This window comes from Mustelus asterias, chromosome 1, assembly GCF_964213995.1.
Source record: "Mustelus asterias chromosome 1, sMusAst1.hap1.1, whole genome shotgun sequence".
In the NCBI taxonomy this organism is placed as follows: Eukaryota; Metazoa; Chordata; class Chondrichthyes; order Carcharhiniformes; family Triakidae; genus Mustelus; species Mustelus asterias.
The window spans coordinates 197,219,057-197,245,334 of record NC_135801.1 but is presented as its reverse complement, the minus strand read 5'-3'; the positions used below and the strand labels follow the sequence as shown (position 1 = coordinate 197,245,334).

General features: G+C 38.8%; 1 protein-coding gene across 4 annotated transcripts in view; it reads left to right on the top strand.

The window, feature by feature from the left end:
- wdr54 (WD repeat domain 54) overlaps positions 1-26,278 on the top strand; it is a 71,121-nt gene that overhangs the window by 17,007 nt on the left and 27,836 nt on the right. The window contains exons 2-6 of one of the 4 annotated variants that reach the window (XM_078224774.1): positions 9,088-9,321; positions 12,736-12,961; positions 18,328-18,390; positions 20,085-20,151; positions 22,440-22,496. In XM_078224774.1, coding sequence (XP_078080900.1) covers positions 9,152-9,321; positions 12,736-12,961; positions 18,328-18,390; positions 20,085-20,151; positions 22,440-22,496 — 583 coding nt within the window. In that variant the 5' untranslated portion in view covers positions 9,088-9,151. Of the gene's footprint in view, positions 1-9,087; positions 9,322-12,735; positions 12,962-18,327; positions 18,391-20,084; positions 20,152-22,439; positions 22,497-26,278 lie in introns of those variants that run through there. The other 3 variants (XM_078224805.1, XM_078224795.1, XM_078224783.1) reach the window with 3 other exon arrangements.

The following is a 26,278-nucleotide window of genomic DNA, read 5'->3' as shown; positions in this document are numbered from 1 at the left end:
TCTCTGTGTATATTTATGATATATTTATATATATTTGTGTATAACTCTGTCTCTGTGCATATTTATCTGATATATTTATATATATTTGTGTATAACTCTGTCTCTGTGTATCTTTGATATATTTATATATATTTGTCTATAACTCTGTCTCTGTGTATATTTATATGATATATTTATATATAGTTGTGTATAACTCTGTCTCTGTGCATATTTATCCGATATATTTATATATATTTGTGTATAACTCTGTCTCTGTGTATCTTTGATATATTTATATATATTTGTCTATAACTCTGTCTCTGTGTATATTTATATGATATATTTATATATATTTGTCTATAACTCTGTCTCTGTGTATACTTATATGATATATTTATATATATGTGTGTATAACTCTGTCTCTGTGTATATTTATGATATATTTATATATATTTGTGTATAACTCTGTCTCTGTGTATATTTATATGATATATTTATATATATTTGTGTATAACTCTGTCTCTGTGTATATTTATATGATATATTTATATATATGTGTGTATACCTCTGTCTCTGTGTATATTTATGATATATTTATATATATTTGTGTATAACTCTGTCTCTGTGTATATTTATATGATATATTTATATATATTTGTGTATAACTCTGTCTCTGTGCATATTTATATATATTTGTGTATAACTCTGTCTCTGTGTATATTTATATGATATATTTATATATATTTGTGTATAACTCTGTCTCTGTGTATATTTATATATATTTGTGTATAACTCTGTCTCTGTGTATATTTATATGATATATTTATATATATTTGTGTATAACTCTGTCTCTGTGCATATTTATCTGATATATTTATATATATTTGTGTATAACTCTGTCTCTGTGTATCTTTGATATATTTATATATATTTGTCTATAACTCTGTCTCTGTGTATATTTATATGATATATTTATATATATTTGTGTATAACTCTGTCTCTGTGTATATTTATGTGATATATTTATATATATTTGTCTATAACTCTGTCTCTGTGTATATTTATATGATATATTTATATATATTTGTCTATAACTCTGTCTCTGTGTATATTTATATGATATATTTATATATAGTTGTGTATAACTCTGTCTCTGTGTATATTTATATGATATATTTATATATATTTGTGTATAACTCTGTCTGTGTATATTTATATGATATATTTATATATATTTGTGTATAACTCTGTCTCTGTGTATCTTTGATATATTTATATATATTTGTCTATAACTCTGTCTCTGTGTATATTTATATGATATATTTATATATATTTGTGTATAACTCTGTCTCTGTGTATATTTATATGATATATTTATATATATTTGTGTATAACTCTGTCTCTGTGTATATTTATATGATATATTTATATATATTTGTGTATAACTCTGTCTCTGTGTATATTTATATATATTTATATATATGTGTATAACTCTGTCTCTGTGTATATTTATATGATATATTTATATATATTTGTGTATAACCCTGTCTCTGTGTATATTTACATGATATATTTATATATATTTGTGTATAACTCTGTCTCTGTGCATATTTATATATATTTGTGTATAACTCGGTCTCTGTGTATATTTATATATATTTGTGTATAACCCTGTCTCTGTGTATGTTTACATGATATATTTATATATATTTGTGTATAACCCTGTCTCTGTGTATATTTATATGATATATTTATATATATTTGTGTATAACTCTGTCTCTGTGTATATTTATAGATATTTGTGAATAACTCTGTCTCTGTGTATATTTATATGATATATTTATATATATTTGTGTATAACCCTGTCTCTGTGTATATTTACATGATATATTTATATATATTTGTGTATAACTCTGTATCTGTGTATATTTATGATATATTTATATATATTTGTCTATAACTCTGTCTCTGTGTATATCTATATGATATATTTATATATATTTGTGTATAACTCTGTCTCTGTGTATATGTATATGATATATTTATATATATTTGTGTATAACTGTCTCTGTGTATATTTATATGATATATTTATATATATTTGTGTATAACTCTGTCTCTGTGTATATTTATATGATATATTTATATATAGTTGTCTATAACTCTGTCTGTGTATATTTATATGATATATTTATATATATTTGTGTATAACTCTGTCTCTGTATATTTATATGATATATTTATATATATTTGTGTATAACTCTGTCTCTGTGTATATTTATATGATATATTTATATATATTTGTGTATAACTCTGTCTCTGTGTATATTTATATGATATATTTATATATATTTGTGTATAACTCTGTCTCTGTGTATATTTATATGATATATTTATATATATTTGTGTATAACTCGGTCTCTGTGTATATTTATATATAGTTGTGTATAACTCTGTCTCTGTGTATATTTATATGATATATTTATATATATTTGTGTATAACTCGGTCTCTGTGTATACTTATATATACTTGTGTATAACTCTGTCTCTGTGTATATTTATATATATTTGTGTATAACTCTGTCTCTGTGTATATTTATATGATATATTTATATATATTTGTGTATAACTCTGTCTCTGTGAATATTTATATATATTTATATATATTTGTGTATAACTCTCTCTGTTTATATTTATATGATATATTTATATATATTTGTGTATAATTCTGTCTCTGTGTATATTTATATGATATATTTATATATATTTGTGTATAACTCTGTCTCTGTGTATATTTATATGATATATTTATATATATTTGTGTATAACTCTGTCTCTGTGTATATTTATATGATATATTTTTATATATTTGTGTATAACTGTCTCTGCGTACATTTATATGATATATTTATATATATTTGTGTATAACTCTGTCTCTGTGTGTATTTATATGATATATTTATATATATTTGTGTATAACTCTGTCTCTGTGTATATTTATATGATATATTTATATATATTTGTGTATAACTCTGTCTCTGTGTATATTTATATATATTTGTGTATAACTCTGTCTCTGTGTATATTTATATATATTTATATATATTTGTGTATAACTCTCTCTGTTCATATTTATATGATATATTTATATATATTTGTGTATAATTCTGTCTCTGTGTATATTTATGATATATTTCTATATATTTGTGTATAACTCTGTCTCTGTGTATATTTATATGATATATTTATATATATTTGTGTATAACTCTGTCTCTGTGTATATTTATATGATATATTTTTATATATTTGTGTATAACTGTCTCTGCGTATATTTATATGATATATTTATATATATTTGTGTATAACTCTGTCTCTGTGTATATTTATGATATATTTATATATATTTGTGTATAACTCTGTCTCTGTGTATATTTATATGATATATTTATATATATTTGTGTATAACTCTGTCTCTGTGTATATTTATGATATATTTATATATATTTGTGTATAACTCTGTCTCTGTGTATATTTATGATATATTTATATATATTTGTGTATAACTCTGTCTCTGTGCATATTTATCTGATATATTTATATATATTTGTGTATAACTCTGTCTCTGTGTATCTTTGATATATTTATATATATTTGTCTATAACTCTGTCTCTGTGTATATTTATATGATATATTTATATATAGTTGTGTATAACTCTGTCTCTGTGCATATTTATCCGATATATTTATATATATTTGTGTATAACTCTGTCTCTGTGTATCTTTGATATATTTATATATATTTGTCTATAACTCTGTCTCTGTGTATATTTATATGATATATTTATATATATTTGTCTATAACTCTGTCTCTGTGTATACTTATATGATATATTTATATATATGTGTGTATAACTCTGTCTCTGTGTATATTTATGATATATTTATATATATTTGTGTATAACTCTGTCTCTGTGTATATTTATATGATATATTTATATATATTTGTGTATAACTCTGTCTCTGTGTATATTTATATGATATATTTATATATATGTGTGTATAACTCTGTCTCTGTGTATATTTATGATATATTTATATATATTTGTGTATAACTCTGTCTCTGTGTATATTTATATGATATATTTATATATATTTGTGTATAACTCTGTCTCTGTGCATATTTATATATATTTGTGTATAACTCTGTCTCTGTGTATATTTATATGATATATTTATATATATTTGTGTATAACTCTGTCTCTGTGTATATTTATATATATTTGTGTATAACTCTGTCTCTGTGTATATTTATATGATATATTTATATATATTTGTGTATAACTCTGTCTCTGTGCATATTTATCTGATATATTTATATATATTTGTGTATAACTCTGTCTCTGTGTATCTTTGATATATTTATATATATTTGTCTTTCACTCTGTCTCTGTGTATATTTATATGATATATTTATATATATTTGTGTATAACTCTGTCTCTGTGTATATTTATGTGATATATTTATATATATTTGTCTATAACTCTGTCTCTGTGTATATTTATATGATATATTTATATATATTTGTCTATAACTCTGTCTCTGTGTATATTTATATGATATATTTATATATAGTTGTGTATAACTCTGTCTCTGTGTATATTTATATGATATATTTATATATATTTGTGTATAACTCTGTCTGTGTATATTTATATGATATATTTATATATATTTGTGTGTAACTCTGTCTCTGTGTATATTTATATATATTTGTGTATAACTCTGTCTCTGTGTATATTTATATATAGTTGTGTATAACTCTGTCTCTGTGTATATTTATATGATATATTTATATATATTTGTCTATAACTCTGTCTCTGTGTATATTTATATGATATATTTATATATATTTGTGTATAACTCTGTCTCTGTGCATATTTATCTGATATATTTATATATATTTGTGTATAACTCTGTCTCTGTGTATCTTTGATATATTTATATATATTTGTCTATAACTCTGTCTCTGTGTATATTTATATGATATATTTATATATATTTGTGTATAACTCTGTCTCTGTGTATATTTATATGATATATTTATATATATTTGTCTATAACTCTGTCTCTGTGTATATTTATATGATATATTTATATATATTTGTCTATAACTCTGTCTCTGTGTATATTTATATGATATATTTATATATAGTTGTGTATAACTCTGTCTCTGTGTATATTTATATGATATATTTATATATATTTGTCTATAACTCTGTCTGTGTATATTTATATGATATATTTATATATATTTGTGTATAACTCTGTCTCTGTGTATATTTATATATATTTGTGTATAACTCTGTCTCTGTGTATATTTATATATAGTTGTGTATAACTCTGTCTCTGTATATTTATATGATATATTTATATATATTTGTGTATAACTCTGTCTCTGTGTATATTTATATGATATATTTATATATATTTGTCTATAACTCTGTCTCTGTGTATATTTATATGATATATTTATATATATTTGTCTATAACTCTGTCTCTGTGTATATTTATATGATATATTTATATATATTTGTCTATAACTCAGTCTCTGTGTATATTTATGATATATTTATATATATTTGTGTATAACTCTGTCTCTGTGTATATTTATATGATATATTTATATATATTTGTGTATAACTCTGTCTCTGTGTATATTTATATATATTTGTGTATAACTCTGTCTGTGTATATTTATATGATATATTTATATATATTTGTGTATAACTCTGTCTCTGTGTATATTTATATATATTTGTGTATAACTCTGTCTCTGTGTATATTTATATATAGTTGTGTATAACTCTGTCTCTGTATATTTATATGATATATTTATATATATTTGTGTATAACTCTGTCTCTCTGTATATTTATATGATATATTTATATATATTTGTGTATAACTCTGTCTCTGTGTATATTTATATGATATATTTATATATATTTGTCTATAACTCTGTCTCTGTGTATATTTATATGATATATTTATATATATTTGTCTATAACTCAGTCTCTGTGTATATTTATGATATATTTATATATATTTGTGTATAACTCTGTCTCTGTGTATATTTATATGATATATTTATATATATTTGTGTATAACTCTGTCTCTGTGTATATTTATATGATATATTTATATATATTTGTGTATAACTCTGTCTCTGTGTATATTTATGATATATTTATATATATTTGTGTATACCTCTGTCTCTGTATATATTTATATGATATATTTATATATATTTGTGTATAACTCTGTCTCTGTGTATATTTATATGATATATTTATATATATTTGTGTATAACTCTGTCTCTGTGTATATTTATATGATATATTTATATATATTTGTGTATAACTCTGTCTCTATGTATATTTATATGATATATTTATATATATTTGTCTATAACTCTGTCTCTGTGTATATTTATGATATATTTATATATATTTGTCTATAACTCAGTCTCTGTGTATATTTATGATATATTTATATATATTTGTCTATAACTCTGTCTCTGTGTATATTTATATGATATATTTATATATATTTGTCTATAACTCTGTCTCTGTGTATATTTATGATATATTTATATATATTTGTGTATAACTCTGTCTCTGTGTATATTTATATGATATATTTATATATATTTGTCTATAACTCTGTCTCTGTGTATATTTATATGATATATTTATATATATTTGTGTATAACTCTGTCTCTGTGTATATTTATATATATGTGTGTATAACTCTGTCTCTGTGTATATTTATGATATATTTATATATATTTGTGTATAACTCTGTCTCTGTGTATATTTATATGATATATTTATATATATTTGTCTATAACTCTGTCTCTGTGTATATTTATGATATATTTATATATATTTGTGTATAACTCTGTCTCTGTGTATATTTATATGATATATTTATATATATTTGTGTATAACTCTGTCTCTGTGTATATTTATATGATATATTTATATATATTTGTGTATAACTCTGTCTCTGTGTATATTTATATATATTTGTCTATAACTCTGTCTCTGTGTATATTTATATGATATATTTATATATATTTGTGTATAACTCTGTCTCTGTGTATATTTATATGATATATTTATATATATTTGTGTATAACTCTGTCTCTGTGTATATTTATGATATATTTATATATATTTGTGTATAACTCTGTCTCTGTGTATATTTATATGATATATTTATATATATTTGTCTATAACTCTGTCTCTGTGTATATTTATATGATATATTTATATATATTTGTGTATAACTCTGTCTCTGTGTATATTTATATGATATATTTATATATATTTGTGTATAACTCTGTCTCTGTGTATATTTATGATATATTTATATATATTTGTGTAGAACTCTGTCTCTGTGTATATTTATGATATATTTATATATATTTGTGTAGAACTCTGTCTCTGTGTATATTTATGATATATTTATATATATTTGTGTAGAACTCTGTCTCTGTGTATATTTATGATATATTTATATATATTTGGGTAGAACTCTGTCTCTGTGTATATTTATGATATATTTATATATATTTGTGTAGAACTCTGTCTCTGTGTATATTTATGATATATTTATATATATTTGTGTAGAACTCTGTCTCTGTGTATATTTATGATATATTTATATATATGTGTCTATAACTATGTCTCTGTGTATATTTATGATATATTTATATATATGTGTGTATAACTCTGTCTCTGTGTATATTTCTGATATATTTATATATATTTGTGTAGAACTCTGTCTCTGTGTATATTTATGATATATTTATATATATTTGTGTAGAACTCTGTCTCTGTGTATATTTATGATATATTTATATATATTTGTGTAGAACTCTGTCTCTGTGTATATTTATGATATATTTATATATATTTGTGTAGAACTCTGTCTCTGTGTATATTTATGATATATTTATATATATTTGTGTATAACTATGTCTCTGTGTATATTTATGATATATTTATATATATTTGTGTAGAACTCTGTCTCTGTGTATATTTATGATATATTTATATATATTTGTGTAGAACTCTGTCTCTGTGTATATTTATGATATATTTATATATATTTGTGTAGAACTCTGTCTCTGTGTATATTTATGATATATTTATATATATTTGTGTAGAACTCTGTCTCTGTGTATATTTATGATATATTTATATATATTTGTGTAGAACTCTGTCTCTGTGTATATTTATGATATATTTATATATATTTGTGTAGAACTCTGTCTCTGTGTATATTTATGATATATTTATATATATTTGTGTAGAACTCTGTCTCTGTGTATATTTATATGATATATTTATATATATTTGTGTAGAACTCTGTCTCTGTGTATATTTATGATATATTTATATATATTTGTGTAGAACTCTGTCTCTGTGTATATTTATGATATATTTATATATATTTGTGTAGAACTCTGTCTCTGTGTATATTTATGATATATTTATATATATTTGTGTAGAACTCTGTCTCTGTGTATATTTATATGATATATTTATATATATTTGTGTATAACTCTGTCTCTGTGTATATTTATATATATTTGTGTAGAACTCTGTCTCTGTGTATATTTATGATATATTTATATATATTTGTGTAGAACTCTGTCTCTGTGTATATTTATATGATATATTTATATATATTTGTGTATAACTCTGTCTCTGTGTATATTTATATGATATATTTATATATATTTGTGTATAACTCTGTCTCTGTGTATATTTATATGATATATTTATATATATTTGTGTATAACTCTGTCTCTGTGTATATTTATATGATATATTTATATATATTTGTGTATAACTCTGTCTCTGTGTATATTTATATGATATATTTATATATATTTGTGTATAACTCTGTCTCTGTGTATATTTATATATATTTGTGTAGAACTCTGTCTCTGTGTATATTTATATGATATATTTATATATATTTGTGTATAACCCTGTCTCTGTGTATATTTATGATATATTTATATATATTTGTGTAGAACTCTGTCTCTTACCCTCTCTCCGGCTGTTGCTGCTCCGGGACTCGCTCCGTTTCCCGGCAACATGCCCCGCCCCCCGCTCCCGTCCCCATGGTTACCGCGGCCTAGCGTCCGGAGCAGCCTGACACACACAGAGACTGGACACCGCAGAGTGAATCAACCCATCCCGGGACACAGAGAGAGAGTGAGAGGGCAAACTGCCCCGAGAGAGGGAGAGATCAACAACAGGAACAGGTCAGAGTGACTGACACACACACACTGACACTACCCCACACACACATACTGACACTGCCCCACAGAGAGAGAGACTGACACTGACCCACTCTCAGAGAGAGAGAGAGACTGACACTGACCCACTCACAGAGAGAGAGAGACTGACACTGACCCACTCAGAGAGAGCGAGAGAGAGAGACTGACTGACACACTCACAGAGAGTGAGAGAGAGACTGACACTGACCCACTCACAGAGAGAGAGTGACTGACACTGACCCACTCACAGAGAGAGAGAGAGACTGACACTGACCCACTCACAGAGAGAGAGAGACTGACACTGACCCACTCACAGAGAGAGAGAGAGAGAGACTGACTGACACACTCACAGAGAGTGAGAGAGAGACTGACACTGACCCACTCACAGAGAGAGAGTGACTGACACTGACCCACTCACAGAGAGAGAGAGACTGACACTGACCCACTCACAGAGAGAGAGTGACTGACACTGACCCACTCACAGAGAGAGAGAGCCTGACACTGACCCACTCACAGAGAGAGAGTGACTGACACTGACCCACTCACAGAGAGAGAGAGAGGGAGACTGACACTGACCCACTCACAGAGAGAGAGACTGACTGACTGACACTGACCCACTCACAGAGAGAGAGTGACTGACACTGACCCACTCACAGAGAGAGAGAGAGGGAGACTGACACTGACCCACTCACAGAGAGAGAGACTGACTGACTGACACTGACCCACTCACAGAGAGAGAGTGACTGACACTGACCCACTCACAGAGAGAGAGTGACTGACACTGACCCACTCACAGAGAGAGAGACTGACTGACTGACACTGACCCACTCACAGAGAGAGAGTGACTGACACTGACCCACTCACAGAGAGAGAGAGAGACTGACTGACACACTCACAGAGAGAGAGAGAGAGACTGACACTGACCCACTCACAGAGAGAGAGAGAGACTGACTGACACACTCACAGAGAGAGAGACTGACTGACTGACACTGACCCACTCACAGAGAGAGAGAGAGACTGACACTGACCCACTCACAGAGAGAGAGAGAGACTGACACTGACCCACTCACAGAGAGAGAGAGAGACACTGACCCACTCACAGAGAGAGAGACTGACTGACACACTCACAGAGAGAGAGAGAGACACTGACCCACTCACAGAGAGAGAGAGAGAGACTGACACTGACCCACTCACAGAGAGAGAGAGAGACTGACTGACACACTCACAGAGAGAGAGACTGACTGACTGACACTGACCCACTCACAGAGAGAGAGAGAGAGAGAGACTGACTGACACACTCACAGAGAGAGAGAGAGAGAGACTGACACTACCCCACACACACATACTGACACTGACCCACTCACAGAGAGAGAGACTGACTGACACACTCACAGAGACAGAGAGCTAGACTGACACTACCCCACACACACATACTGACACTACCCCACACACACATACTGACACTGCCCCACTCACAGAGAGAGAGACTGACACTGACCCACTCACAGAGAGAGAGAGACTGACACTGACCCAGTCACAGAGAGAGAGAGACTGAGACTGACCCACTCACACAGAGAGAGACTGAGACTGACCCAGTCACAGAGAGAGAGAGACTGAGACTGACCCACTCACAGAGAGAGAGACTGAGACTGACCCAGTCACAGAGAGAGAGAGACTGACACTGACCCACTCACAGAGAGAGAGAGAGACTGACTGACCCACTCAGAGAGAGAGAGAGAGACTGACACTGACCCACTCACAGAGAGAGAGAGAGAGACTGACACTCTCCCACACACACATACTGACACTGCCCCACAGAGAGAGACTTACACTGACCCACTCACAGAGAGAGAGACTGACACTGACCCACTCACAGAGAGAGAGAGAGACTGACACTGACCCACTCACAGAGAGAGAGAGAGAGACTGACACTGACCCACTCACAGAGAGAGAGAGAGAGACTGACACTCCCCCACACACACATACTGACACTGCCACACAGAGAGAGACTTACACTGACCCACTCGCAGAGAGAGACTGACACTGACCCACTCACAGAGAGAGAGAGAGACTGACACTGACCCACTCACAGAGAGAGAGAGAGAGACTGACACTGACCCACTCACAGAGAGAGAGAGAGAGACTGACACTCCCCCACACACACATACTGACACTGCCACACAGAGAGAGACTTACACTGACCCACTCACAGAGAGAGACTGACACTGACCCACTCACAGAGAGAGAGAGAGACTGACACTGACCCACTCACGCATACTGACACTGCCCCACAGAGAGAGACTGACACTGACCCACTCACAGAGAGAGAGACTGACACGGCAGGGCGGCACGGTAGCACAGTGGTTAGCACTGCTGCTTCACAGCTCCAGGGTCCCGGGTTCGATTCCCGGCTCGGGTCACTGTCTGTGTGGAGTTTGCACATTCTCCTCGTGTCTGCGTGGGTTTCCTCCGGGTGCTCCGGTTTCCTCCCACAGTCCAAAGATGTGCGGGTTAGGTTGATTGGCCAGGTTAAAAAATTGCCCCTTAGAGTCCTGGGATGTGTAGGGTAGAGGGATTAGCGGGTAAAATATGTGGGGGTAGGGCCTGGGTGGGATTGTGGTCGGTGCAGACTCGATGGGCCGAATGGCCTCCTTCTGCACTGTAGGGTTTCTATGATTTCTATGATTTCTATGTCACTGACCCACTCACAGAGAGAGAGAGACTGACACTGACCCACTCACAGAGAGAGAGAGACTGACACTGACCCACTCACAGAGAGAGAGAGAGACACTGACACTCCCCCACACACACATACTGACCTGCCCCACAGAGAGAGACTTACACTGACCCACTCACAGAGAGAGAGACTGACACTGACCCACTCACAGAGAGAGACTGACACTGACCCACTCACAGAGAGAGAGACACTGACACTCCCCCACACACACATACTGACACTGCCCCACAGAGAGAGACTGACACTGACCCACTCACAGAGAGAAAGTGACACTGACCCACTCACAGAGAGAGACACTGACCCACTCACAGAGAGCGAGAGACACTGACCCACTCAGAGAGAGACTGACACTGACCCACTCACAGAGAGAGAGACTGACACTGACCCACTCACAGAGAGAGAGACTGACACTGACCCACTCACAGAGAGAGAGACTGACACTGACCCACTCACAGAGAGAGAGAGACTGACACTGACCCACTCTTAGAGAGAGAGAGTGAGACGATGTGGGTGGATGGGATTAGATCACATTTTCAGTGTGTGTCTAGACAGGGTTGTGGGTAAGCTGGTTGTCATAAGATGAACCTAATAGCTTCCTTGTCCAATTTACATCTTTGAAAGTATGTTTTAACCTAACGAAGATTGTGTGTTTGTTGTTGCAGTATGTACAAGAGGGAGAAGAGCATTCAGATTAAGAGCAGTGCTTCAGCCTTCTACAACAACCTCAGCATCCTGCCCATCACTGATAAGAACCTCACCTACTTCGCTGTCATCCATGGCAGCGTGGTGAACATGGTTAGTGCTTCCACGGACGGCCTCAACCTCTCTCATCGGCAGCTGCAGTCCAAGGAGGGAGGCATGGTACATGGCACTTCTTTAATCATGCAGGTATTGACTCGCTGCTTCCATTGCTCAAATGTCCCCTCGTCCTCCAAACGTTGGCTGGGCTAAGGGCTAACTGAAGCTTCTCGGTCTCCACAGTGGCAGCTTGATGACGTGAACTCACTTCTTCCATGTATCTCAGCACCACCCAGGTGAAGCACTGTGCCCCCTTCACCCTTGATCTTGACACTTTTGGCATTCAGAAAGGAGATAGAGAGAGTACATTGCCAATATGTGGAACCAAAAGAGAATCTGGATGCCAAGGAATATACATACAGCACCGGATCAGGGAAAAATGGGAGGCTAAGGGCAGATTCAGGGGGCTCAAAGCAGTGAATGCCCGAGAGGTGTACAGAAAGTGCAGGGGGAGGGGGGTGCTACTTAGAAAAGAAATTCGGAGAGCGAAGAGGAGGCATTAAAAACACTGGGGGGAAAAATCAAGGCAAACCCCAAGGTGTTTTCTTAGTATATTAAGGACAAGAGAGTAAACCCGGAAAGAGTAGGGTCCATTAGGGACCAAAGTGGCAATCTGTGTGTGGAGCCGAAAGACATAGGTGAGGAATTAAATGAGTATTTTGCATCAGCATTCACAATGAGGAAGGATGATCTAGGTATAGAAAGCAGGGAGGTGGTCTGTGATGTAATTGAACAAATTAACACTGGGAGAGAGGATGTGTTAATGGCTTTAGTGGCCTTAAAATTGGATAAATCCCCAGGCCCAGATGAAATGTATCTTAAACTGCTGTGTGAGGCGAGGGGGGAGATTGCAGGGGCTCTGACACTAATTTTCAAATCCTCTCTGGCCACAGGTTGTTACAGTAAGAAGTTTAACAACACCAGGTTAAAGTCCAACAGGTTTATTTGGTAGCAAAAGCCACACAAGCTTTCGGAGCCTTAAGCTCCTTCTTCAGGTGAGTATTTCAGGTGAGTATCACCTGAAGAAGGAGCTTAAGGCTCCGAAAGCTAGTGGCTTTTGCTACCAAATAAACCTGTTGGGCTTTAACCTGGTGTTGTTAAACTTCTTACTGTGTTTACCCCAGTCCAACGCCGGCATCTCCACATCACAGGTTGTTGCCAGAGGACTGGAGGACAGCTAATGTGGAACTATTATTCAAGAATGGAAGTAGAGAAAAAAAACAGTGAATCATAGAACTGTGAATCTAACACCGTTGGTAGGGAAATTATTCGAAAAAATTCTGAGGGACAGAATTAATCTTCACTCGGGAGGCAAGGATTAATCAAGGATAGTCAGCATGGCTTTGTCAGGGAGAGCCCAACAAATTTGATTGAAGTTTTTGAAGAGGTGACTAAGTGTGTGGATGAGGGCAGTGCATTTGATGTAGCCTACCTGGACTTCAGTAAGACTTTTGACAAACTGCCGCATGGGAAACTGATCAAGAAAATGAAAGCCCACGGAATACATGTCAATTTGGTAAATTGGATCCAAAATTGGCTTAGTGGCAGGGGGCAGAGGGTGATGGTTGGAGGTTGTTTTGTGGCTGGAAGCCTGTGTCCAGTGGTGTACCGCAGGGATCCCTTGCTGTTTGTAGTGTACATTAGTGATCTAGATGGGAATGTAGTGGGGGGGTATGATCAGTAAGTTCACAGATGACGTGAAAATTGGTGGTGTGGTGAATAGTGAGGTGGAAAGCTTAGATTACAGAATGATATAGACGGGCTGGTCAGATGGACAGAACAGTGGCAAAATGAAATTTAACCCTGAAAGTGAGAGGTGATGCATTTTGGGAGGACTAACAAGGCAAGGGAATACACAATGAACAATCAGATGCTAGGAAGTACAGAGGACCAGATGGACCTTGGGGTGCATGTCCAAAGATCCCTGAAGATGGCAGGACAGGTAGATAAGGTGGTTAAGAAGGCAAATTGGATACTTGCCTTTATTAGCTGATGCACTGACTATAAGAGCAGGGAGGTGATGATGGAGCTGTATAAAATGCCTGTTAGGCCATAGCTAGAGCACTGTGTGCAGTTCTAGTCAGCACACTATAGGAAGGATATGAAGAGGAGATTTACCAGGATGTTGCCTGGGCTGGAGCATTTCAGCTATGTGGTTAGGCTGGGCTTGTTTTCCCTCGAGCAGAGAGGGCTGAGGGGGGACCTGATTGAGGTGTACGTAATTATGAGGAAAATAGATAGGAAGAAACTTACCCCACAGTAGAATGATCAATAACCAGGGGCATAGATTTAAGGTAAGGAGCAGGAGATTTAGAGGGGATTTGAGGAAACATCTCTTCATCTAGAGGGTGGTGGGAATCTAGAACTGACTGCCTAAAGCGTGATAGAGGCAGGAACCCTCACAATGTTTAAGAAGCATTTGAATGATATAGACAGGGGCGGCACAGTGGTTAGCACTGCTGCCTCACAGCGCCAAGGACCCGGGTTTGATTCCCAGCCTCGGGTCACTGTCTGTGTGGAGTTTGCACATTCTCCCCATGTCTGTGTGGGTTTCCTCCAGGTGCTCCGGTTTCCTCCCAGTCCAAAGATGTGCGGGTTAGGCGGATTGCTAAATTGCCCCTTCCTGTCGGGGGACTAGCTAGGGCAAATGTATGGGGTTATGGGGATAGGGCATGGGTGGGATTGTGGTCAGTGCAGACTCCATGGGCCAAATGGCCTCCTTCTGGACTATATGATTCTATGAAATTTTATGAATGAGCACTTGAAACGTCATCGCATACAAACCTATGGACCAAGTGTTGGAAATTGGGATTAGAATAGATAGGTGTTTGATGTCTGCCACAGACATGATGGGCTGAAGGGTCTCTTTCTGTGTTGTAAAACTCTATGACTCTTATAGCACCTGCAATGATAAGAACAATACAGCACAGGAACAGGCCCTTCGGCCCTCCAAGCCCGTGCTGCTCCCTGGTCCAAACTAGACCATTCTTTTGTATCCCTCCATTCCCACTCCGTTCATATGGCTGTCTAGATAAGTCTTAAATGTTCCCAGTGTGTCCACCTCTACCACCTTGCCTGGCAGCGCATTCCAGGCCCCCACCACCCTCTGTGTAAAATATGTCCTTCTGATATCTGTGTTAAACCTCCCCCCCTTCACCTTGACCCTACGACCCCTCGTGAACGTCACCACCGACCTGGGGAAAAGCTTCCCACCGTTCACCCTATCTATGCCTTTCATAATTTTATACACCTCTATTAAGCCTCCCCTCATCCTCCGTCTTTCCAGGGAGAACAATCCCAGTTTACCCAATCTCTCCTCATAACTAAGCCCCTCCATACCAGGCAACATCCTGGTAAACCTCCTCTGTACTCTCTCCAAAGCCTCCACGTCCTTCTGGTAGTGTGGCGACCAGAACTGGACGCAGTATTCCAAATGCGGCTGAACCAACGTTCTATACATCTGCAACATCAGACCCCAACTTTTATACTCTATGCCCCGTCCTATAAAGGCAAGCATGCCATATGCCTTCTTCACCACCTTCTCCACCTGTGACGTCACCTTCAAGGATCTGTGGACTTGCACACCCAGGTCCCTCTGCGTATCTACACCCCTTATGGTTCTACCATTTATCGTATAGCTCCTCCCTACATTAGTTCTACCAAAATGCATCACTTCACATTTATCAGGATTGAACTCCATCTGCCATTTCTTTGCCCAAATTTCCAGCCTATCTATATCCTTCTGTAGCTTCTGACAATGCTCCTCACTATCTGCAAGTCTTGCCAATTTTGTGTCGTCCGCAAACTTACTGATCACCCCAGTTACACCTTCTTCCAGATCGTTTATATAAATCACAAACAGCAGAGGTCCCAATACAGAGCCCTGCGGAACACCACTAGTCACAGGCCTCCAGCCGGAAAAAGACCATTCCACTACCACCCTCTGTCTTCTGTGACCAAGCCAGTTCTCCACCCATCTAGCCACCTCCCCCTTTATCCCATGAGATCCAACCTTTTTCACCAGCCTACCATGAGGGACTTTGTCAAACGCTTTACTAAAGTCCATATAGACGACATCCACGGCCCTTCCCTCGTCAACCATTCTGGTCACTTCTTCAAAAAACTCCACCAGGTTAGTGAGGCATGACCTCCCTCTCACAAAACCATGCTGACTATCGTTAATGAGTTTATTCCTTTCTAAATGCGCGTACATCCTATCTCTAAGAATCTTCTCCAACAACTTCCCCACCACGGACGTCAAGCTCACCGGCCTATAATTACCCGGGTTATCCTTCCCACCCTTCTTAAATAACGGGACCACATTAGCTATCCTCCAACCCTCTGGGACCTCACCTGCGTCCAGTGATGAGACAAAGATTTGCGGCAGAGGCCCAGCGATTTCATCTCTCGTCTCCCTGAGCAGCCTTGGATAGATTCCATCAGGCCCTGGGGATTTGTCAGTCTTTAAATTCTCTAACAAACCTAACACTGATGTCTGGTCATAATGTCACGTGGTTTGTTAATTCTAGCATGCACGTTATGAAGAATAGCACTAAAGCCAATCTTTATGCAGTTTTAGAATATTTATTTATTTAGGGAAAGTGTAGAGGGAGCTTTACTTTGTATTGTGGGTGGCACAGTGGTTAGCACAGCTGCCTCACAGTGCCAGGGACCCGGGTTCAATTCTGGCCTTGGGTCACTGTCTGTGTGGAGTTTGCACATTCTCCCCATGTCTGTGTGGGTTTTTACCGGGTGCTCTGGTTTCCTCCCACAGTCCAAAGATATGTGGATTAGGTTGATTGGCCACTAAATTGACCCTGAGTGTCAGGGGATTAGCAGGGTAAATATGTGGGGTTACAGGGCGGTGCGGACTTGATGAAAGGTAAGCGTTCTCCAAGGCGGCCTTCACGACACACGACAGCGCAGAGTCGCTGAGCAGAAACTGATAGCCAAGTTCCGCACACATGAGGACGGCCTAAACCGGGATGTTGGATTTATGTCACATTATCAGTAACCCCCACAGCTTGCCTCCTGGACTTGCAGAATTTCACTAGCTGTTCTGTCTGGAGACAATACACATCTCTTTAACCTGTGTTTAATGTTACCTCCACCCACATTATCTGTACCTTTAAGACCTGGCTGGCTGTAGAGATTTGCATTCTAATTAGTATTCTGTAACTTGATGTTGTGTCTCTGTGCACTGTTGGAGAACAGATTTTCACTCCATCTGACGAAGGGGCAGCGCTCCGAAAGCTTATGGTATTTGCTACCAAATAAACTTGTTGGACTTTAACCTGGTGTTGTGAGACTTCTTACTGTTCTAACCTATGTTGCAGCTGAGCAGGAGTGTTTGAAGCCAGTGATGTTTACCCAGCTGCGATGTCTCTCACATTGTGAAAAGTTAGATGCTGAACTACAAAGCATTGCTGAATATGTTCCCTTCTGCCTTTCTCCAGGCCTCATGGTGTGTCTTGCCTTCTCGAATTCTCCTGGTACTGGCGTCACAGAAAGGTATTCAGGTAATGGAGGAGAAGGGTTGGAGCTGGAGTAAATCTGAATCCACAACCAAGTATCTCTGCAATGTATTCTCATTTTCAAATTTCCATCCTTGTTTTCAAATCCCTCTTCCTTCTGTAATCTACTCTAGCTCCATAACGCTGCAAAATAACTATACTCCTTTAACTTGAGCCTCTCATGTGGCCCTGATTTTATCGCTCCTCCATTGGTGACTGTGCCTTCAATTGCTGAGGCTCTAAGCTCTGGAATTCCTTCATTACACCTCTCTACATTGTTCTCTTCCACTAAGACACACCTTAAAACCGATACAAACGAATGGTCTAGTTGGACCAATGAGCGGCACAGGCTTGGAGGGCCGAAGGGTCTGTTTCCTGTGCTGTACTGTTCTTTGTTCTTTTTCTTCTTTGTTCTACCTTTGTCCAAGGTTTTGGTGATCTGACCTAATATCTCCTTATACAGCTCGGTGTCATAGTTCCTATTCAGTGCCTTGGAATGTTTGATTCCGTTACAGGTGCTGAATAAATATTTGTTGTTGTTGCAGTTATACACTGAGGTGCTTGCAAATGAAACCATTATGATGAAGAAAATATCCCTTTAGCTTGTTTTTGAGGCTGTCAACATAATTAAAGGACTTGCAGTTTGTGAGACTGCAAAACTGAATATCAGTCAATAATCTTCAACACAATGTAGTTTAATCAGCTCATATCTACACTGCATCTATTTGGCAAAAGATGATGTGTGTTAAATGGGACGAGGAGAGAGGTGGAAGGGTTATTGTGTGTGCTACGTGGAGCAGTGAGATTAGGCTCTGGTCAGGAGAGTGATTAGTGAGGAGGGGTTGAAGAATTTGAGGAGTAGCCATTTCGTTGTTTCCAAAAATTATTGCCCCCTTAATTTAGCCATGATATTTTCTTCCTTATAGGATATAGGACTCAGAAGCAGGAGTAGGCCATTCTGCCCTTCAAGCCTGCTCCACCATTCAGTAAGACCATGGCTGATGTGCTTCTGGTCTCAGCTCCACTTTCCTGTCTTCCCCCAATATCCCTGACTATCTTGTCTATCAAAAATCTAACTCAGCCCTGAATAAATGTACTGCCGCAGCCTTCGCTACCTGCCAGGGCAGCAAATTCCATAATGACACTCTGATAAAAACATCCCCCTCATCTCTGTCTTAAAATGGAGACCTCTTATTCTTCAACAATGTCCTCTATCTGAGTGTCCCCCACAAGAGAAACATCCTCTGAGTAAACCTATCGAATTCCTTCAGGATCTTGTACTTTTCAATAAGATCACCTCTCATTCTTCTAAACTCCAATGGATATCAATCTGTTCAACCTTTCTTCATAAGACAAACCTGTTATTCCAAAAATGAGTTGAGTGAACCTCCTCTGAACTACTTCTAAAATGGTGATTTTTTTTTAAAATAAGGAGACCAAAACTGTACACAGTATTCCAGATGTGATCTCACCAAGACCCTGAAACTTCTCCGCTTTTATATATTCCATTTCGCTTGCAATCAGTGCTTCAGTGATCTTGAAGTTGCCATCCAATATAATGAGTTACTGTCAGTCGATGATTCTGATCACCGCGACTGTGATCTTGCATTTTTGTTCCTGGATTGGTCCGTGACAATCTACTAGTTAATGAAGTGGATATGTAACTGTTTCCAGCACACTTACTCTTTGTGTCTTTACAGATGTATGAATCGGATGGCTCCATCATGGTGTATTGGCACGCTATGGATACCCCTGAAGCACCAACAGGTATCAATGAAAAAGTTCTGGAAGATTTTATTAACAGTATTGCTGATGCAGTGATACAGTTGTCTCACAGCACTGGAGAAAGCCTCTTGGCCACAGCACTTTTAATTTTGACCCACTGAGTGTTGAGATAAAGTGAAAACACTCCCCCTGTGGTTCTAGTCTTGAAATCGCTGACCCCGTCAATGTCTCAGCTGTGGCCTAGGTAGAGCTTTCAACTCGGAGACAGAAGGTTCTGGCTTCAGTCCTCACTATGGAAACTTTAGCACGTAATCTAGGCTCCAAGTGCAGCACTGAGCGAGCGCTGCACTGCCAGTAGATCAGAATTGATGGAGGGCTGCTCTGTTGAAGACATAGGACTGATGGAGGGTTGTCCTGTCAGAGGACAGTAGAGAAGAAGGGCTGTTCAGTTTGAGGGGCAGTGCTGGGGGAATGCCGTCCTGATAGAGGGGGAATAAAAGGGAAATACTACCCTGTAGAACGGTCAGTACATGGAGGGCAGAAAGGTTAGAGAGGACATGAGGAAAAACATTTTTCGGCAGAGGGTGGGTGGGTGGCTGGAATTCGCTGCCTCAGTTGATGGTGGAGGCAGAGAGCCTAAACAAATTTAAAAAGTACCTGGATCTACACCTCAAGTGCTGTCATTTGCAGAGCTGTGGGTCGGGTGCAGGAAGATGGGTTTAGAGAGAGTACTTGGGTGTCTCTGGGTCAGCATGGAAAGATGGGCCAAATGGTCTCCTTTTATGCTGTAACATTTCTATGGATTTAAGGCGAGTAGTGAGGGAGAGCTGCAGTGTGGAGGGAGTATTGAGAGAGTGCTGCACTGTGGAGATAGTATTGAGGGAGAGATGCTCCGATGGGGAGGGGGGGGGAGTATTGAACGAATACTGTACTGCGGACAGGGGAGTAGTGAGGGAAAGCCGCTCTGACAGAGGGGAGTATTGAGGGAAGACTGCACTGTGGAGCGAGTATTGAGGGAGTGCTGCTCTGATGGAGGGAGTATTGAGGGAGTGCTGCAGGGGGAAGGGAGTATTGAGGGAGAGCTGCTCTGATGGAGGGAGTATTGAGGGAAGACTGCACTGTGGAGCGAGTATTGAGGGAGTGCTGCTCTGATGGAGGGAGTATTGAGGGAGAGCTGCTCTGACGGGGGTGGGGTGAGGAGTGTTGACAGAGAATCATAGAACCATAGAAACCCTGCAGCACAGAAAGAGGCCATTCAGCCCATCGAGTCTGCACCGACCACAATCCCACCCAGGCCCTATCCCCATATCCCTACATATTTACCCGCTAATCCCTCTAACCTATGCATCCCAGGACACTAAGGGCAATTTAGCATGGCCAATCAACCTAACCCGCACATCTTTGGACTGTGGGAGGAAACCGGAGTACCCGGAGGAAACCCACGCAGACACGAGGAGAATGTGCAAACTCCACACAGACAGTGACCCAAGCCGGGAATCGAACCCAGGTCCCTGGAGCTGTGAAGCAGCAGTGCTAACCACTGTGCTACTGTGCCGCCCAAGAGGTGCTCTGATGGAGGGAATATTGTGGGAGAGCTGCTCTGATGGGGGGGGAGTGTGGACGGAGAACTGCACTCTGGAGGTGCTATCTCTGAGCTGGGTGTTGAAGATCCTGTGTGCTGGCCGATGTTTCTCTGAGCAGATGCGGCCTGTGTCTGAATGCAGCAGGACCTTGGCACTGTTCAGGTTTTGCCTATGAGGTGGAAAGGAGCATAAGCAGCAGGCAATGATCATCTCCAACACGGGAAGATCTAACCACCGCCACCCCCCCCTGCCCCCCAACCCCTTGACATTCAACAGCTTTACTATTGCTGAATCCTCCCACTCTGAACATCCTGGCAGGGATTGGTGCAGTGTTCGCACAACACTATCTATCTGATAGTGCACTGTTCCCTCAATAATACCCCTCTCACACTGCACTGTTCCCTCAGTACTATACCTAAACAGTGAAGTGTTCCCTTATCGCTGCCCACACGCACACACACACCATACCTCTCCCACCACTACTGGGATGTATGAATGGTGCTCTCAAAATGCCAGTCCATCTTTTCTGCCTTTAGTTGTAGTTCTTACTCAGTATTCTCATTCAGAGTGGTGGTGTTTGAAGTTTAGGTGGAATGGTTTTGAACTGGTGAAATGTTTACATTCACTGAGTAGGTTGGAGATGTAGTAACCCAAATGGGGCAGCTTTGTCAGTCATAGTGACTCATTCCTGTCCATAAATCCTGATGGAGAAGAATTGCAATTTTCCCTTTCTTTTCCTATTCCCAGCAGAGGCAGTGTTTGCCCGAGGAATCGCAGCAACAAGGAGTCACTACATCTGTGTGGGTGAGTACTGTTGCTAAGAATTCCACACAAATTACAAGAATGGAAAAGGACCATCAGTGTTAGTGTTTATCTTCCACAGTAATCCAAATCGCATGTGTTAGCAGTGGTTCCACATTCCTTTGCTTTGCCCACCTTTCGAACCCACTCTGAAGTCACCAACTCCAGTGGGCCCTTCAGAGTCTGTGTCAATAAACATTTCTGCTACTCTCTGTCCAAAATCATTTGCACTTCTATCTAAGTCTCCTCAGTCCATACCCTCAATCACTGGAAATGGTTTGTTGGCCTTAGTTTTGTAGTTTGCCAGTCCTAATTCATATACCCTGTCACAGTATTAGTGTAAGTGGAGCACATTGATCTAGCAAATGTCTACAAGTAGTTAGTAAATCAGCTAGATTATCTCTCGTGGGCTCCGATCCCTCCATGACCAACTGCACTCTCGCTGCTCACTGTGCAAAATGTTTTCTAACCTCTCCCCATCAAATTTGAAATACCTTTGCTGTTCAGTCTTGCAGTTGGGAGGTATTGGGACCATGAATTGGGAGACCAAATGTCCGCTAATGTTGCGTGATTTATAGATTTTTCTGTGGTACAGAATCCATTTTCCCATCTCAATCCTGATCTATATTTTTAAAATTTCTTTCATGGATTCTCAGGGCGAAAATACCAGCAGCAGCCAAACTGGTTCTGCTGTAGAGCAGGGTCGGGCAAAGTCCAAGCGAGTGATAGTAGTAGGAGACACGATAGTCAGGGGCGCAAACGGGCATTTCCACGGCTGCGAATGAGACTCTAGGATGGTGTATTGCCTCCCTGATGCCAGGGTCCGGAATGTCTCTGAGCGGGTACAGGGCATCCTGAAATGGGAGGGTAAACAGGCAGATGTTATTGTCCACATTGGCACCAATGTCACAGTAAGAAGTTTAACAACACCAGGTTAAAGTCCAACAGGTTTATTTGGTAGCAAAAGCCACACAAGCTTTCGGAGCTGCAAGCCCCTTCAGGTGAGTGGGAATTCTGTTCACAAACAGAGCATATAAAGACACAAACTCAATTTACATGAATAATGGTTGGAATGCGAATACTTACAACTAATCAAGTCTTTAAGAAATAAAACAGCATGAGTGGAGAGAGCATCAAGACAGGCTAAAAAGATGTGTATTGTCTCCAGACAAGACAGCCAGTGAAACTCTGTGGGGGTTACAAATAGTGGGACATGAACCCAATATCCCGGTTGAGGCCGTGCCGGATCATCGACACAGATGCCATCATCTCACGTGAGAACACCATCCACCAGGTACACGGTACATACTCTTGCAATTCGGCCAACGTTGTCTACCTGATACGCTGCAAGAAAGGATGTCCCGAGGCATGGTACATTGGGGAAACCATGCAGACGCTGCGACAACGGATGAATGAACACCGCTCGACAATCACCAGGCAAGACTGTTCTCTTCCTGTTGGGGAGCACTTCAGCGGTCACGGTCATTCGGCCTCTGATATTCGGGTAAGCGTTCTCCAAGGCGGCCTTCGCGACACACGACGGCGCAGAGTCGCTGAGCAGAAACTGATAGCCAAGTTCCGCACACACGAGGACGGCCTCGACCGGGATATTGGGTTCATGTCACACTATTTGTAACCCCCACAGAGTTTCACTGGCTGTCTTGTCTGGAGACAATACACATCTTTTTAGCCTGTCTTGATGCTCTCTCCACTCACATTGTTTTGTTTCTTAAAGACTTGATTAGTTGTAAGTATTCGCATTCCAACCATTATTCATGTAAATTGAGTTTGTGTCTTTATATGCTCCGTTTGTGAACAGAATTCCCACTCACCTGAAGAAGGGGCTTGCAGCTCCGAAAGCTTGCGTGGCTTTTGCTACCAAATAAACCTGTTGGACTTTAACCTGGTGTTGTTAAACTTCTTACTGTGTTTACCCCAGTCCAACGCCGGCATCTCCACATCGTGACTACCAATGTCATAGGCAGGAAGAGGGACGAGGTCCTGTGAAGACAATTCAGGGAGTTAGCTGGGGAGCTAAAAAGCAGGACCTCTAGGGTAGTAATCTCAGATTACTCTCTGTGCTAGGGAGGCTTGGAACAGAGAGAGAGATAGATAGAGTTCAACAGGTGGCTAGAGAGCTGGTGTAGGAGGGAGAGCTTTAGATCACTGGGATGTCTTCTGGGGAAGGTGGGACCTGTAAAGAAGGATGGGTTGCACCTGAACTGGAGGGGCACCAATATCCTGGGTGGGAAGTTTGCTAGTGCTGTTTGGGAAGGTTGAAACTAGGAGAACCGGAACAGCAGCGTAGGGACTGAGGAAGAAAGTGAGACTAAGTTAAACACAGTGCAGAGTAAGAGCAGGCAGAGGGATGCCACAGACCCGGTGGGACGGGAGGTCTGGAGTGTGTTTGCTTCAATGCAAGAAGTATAACAGGTAAAACAAATGAACCGAGAGCCTGGATTACTGCATGGAATTATGATATTGCAATTACAGAGACTTGGTTAAAGGAGGGACAGGAATGGCAGCTTAACATTCCGGGATATTGTTGTTTTAGACGGGACAAAAGGGGTGGGGGAATTGCATTGCTGATTAGGGAGTAGACCACAGCTGTGTTAAGGGAGGAGACATGAAGGGGATCTTGTACTGAGGCATTATGGGTGGAGCTCAGGAATAGGAAGGGTGAGATCGCAATGTTGGGAGTGCAGGAGACAGAGGAGCAGTTGTGTAGTCAGATACTGAAAAGGTGTGAAAAAAGCAGGGTTGTTGTGATGGGTAATTCTAACGTCCCCCATGTTGACTGGGACTCCCTTAGAACCAGGGGCTCAGATGGAGAGCAATTTGTCAGATGTGTCCAGGAGGGCTTTTTGATACAGTCTGTTGACAATTCAACCAAGGAGGGGCCATACTAGACTTGATATTGGGGGAATTAGCCAGGCCAGGTGATCGATGTTTCAGGGGAGGAGCATTTTGGGTTTCGCGAGTATAATTCCACAAGATTTCGGATAGTCATGGATAAGGCCGAGCAGTCTTCAGGTGAGGCTGCTTAATTGGGCGAGAGCCAATTCCATCCAAATTAGACAGGAACTGGGGAATGTGGATTGGGAGCGGCTATTTGAGGGCAAATCCACATCTGACATTTGGGAGGCTTTTAAAGGCCAGTTGATTGAAGTACAGGACTGGCATGTCCCCGCAAAAATGAAAGATAGAAATGGCAGAATTTGGGAACCATGGATGACAAAGAAAATTGTAAGCTTAGTCAAAAGGAGAAAGGAAGCATTTATAGGTCTAGGCAACTTAAAACTGACAAAGCCCTTGAATACAGAGAAAGTAGGAAGGAACTTAAATGTGGAATTAGGAGGAATAAAAGGAGCCATGAAATGTCTTTAGCAAATAGGGTCAAGGAGAATCCCAAGACTTTTTATGCATCTATTAGGAGCAAGAGAGTAGCAAGAGAAAGAGTAGACCCCCTCAAGGATAATGAAGGGAAGTTATGCGTGGAGCCACAGGAAGTGGGTGAGATCCTTAATGAGTACTTTGTATTGGTATTCACCAAGGAGAAGGACATGACGGATGTCAGGGATCGGTGTGTGAATGTTGTAGAGAATGTCAGTATATCGAAGGAGGAAATGTTGAGTATCCTAAATTGCATTAAAGTAGACAAGTCCCCGGGGCCGGATGGGATCGATCCCAGGTTACTGCGGGAGGCAAGGGGAGAAATAGTTGGGGCCTTAACTGATATCTTCACATCCTCTTTGACCACAGGCAACGTTCCAGAGGACTGGAGA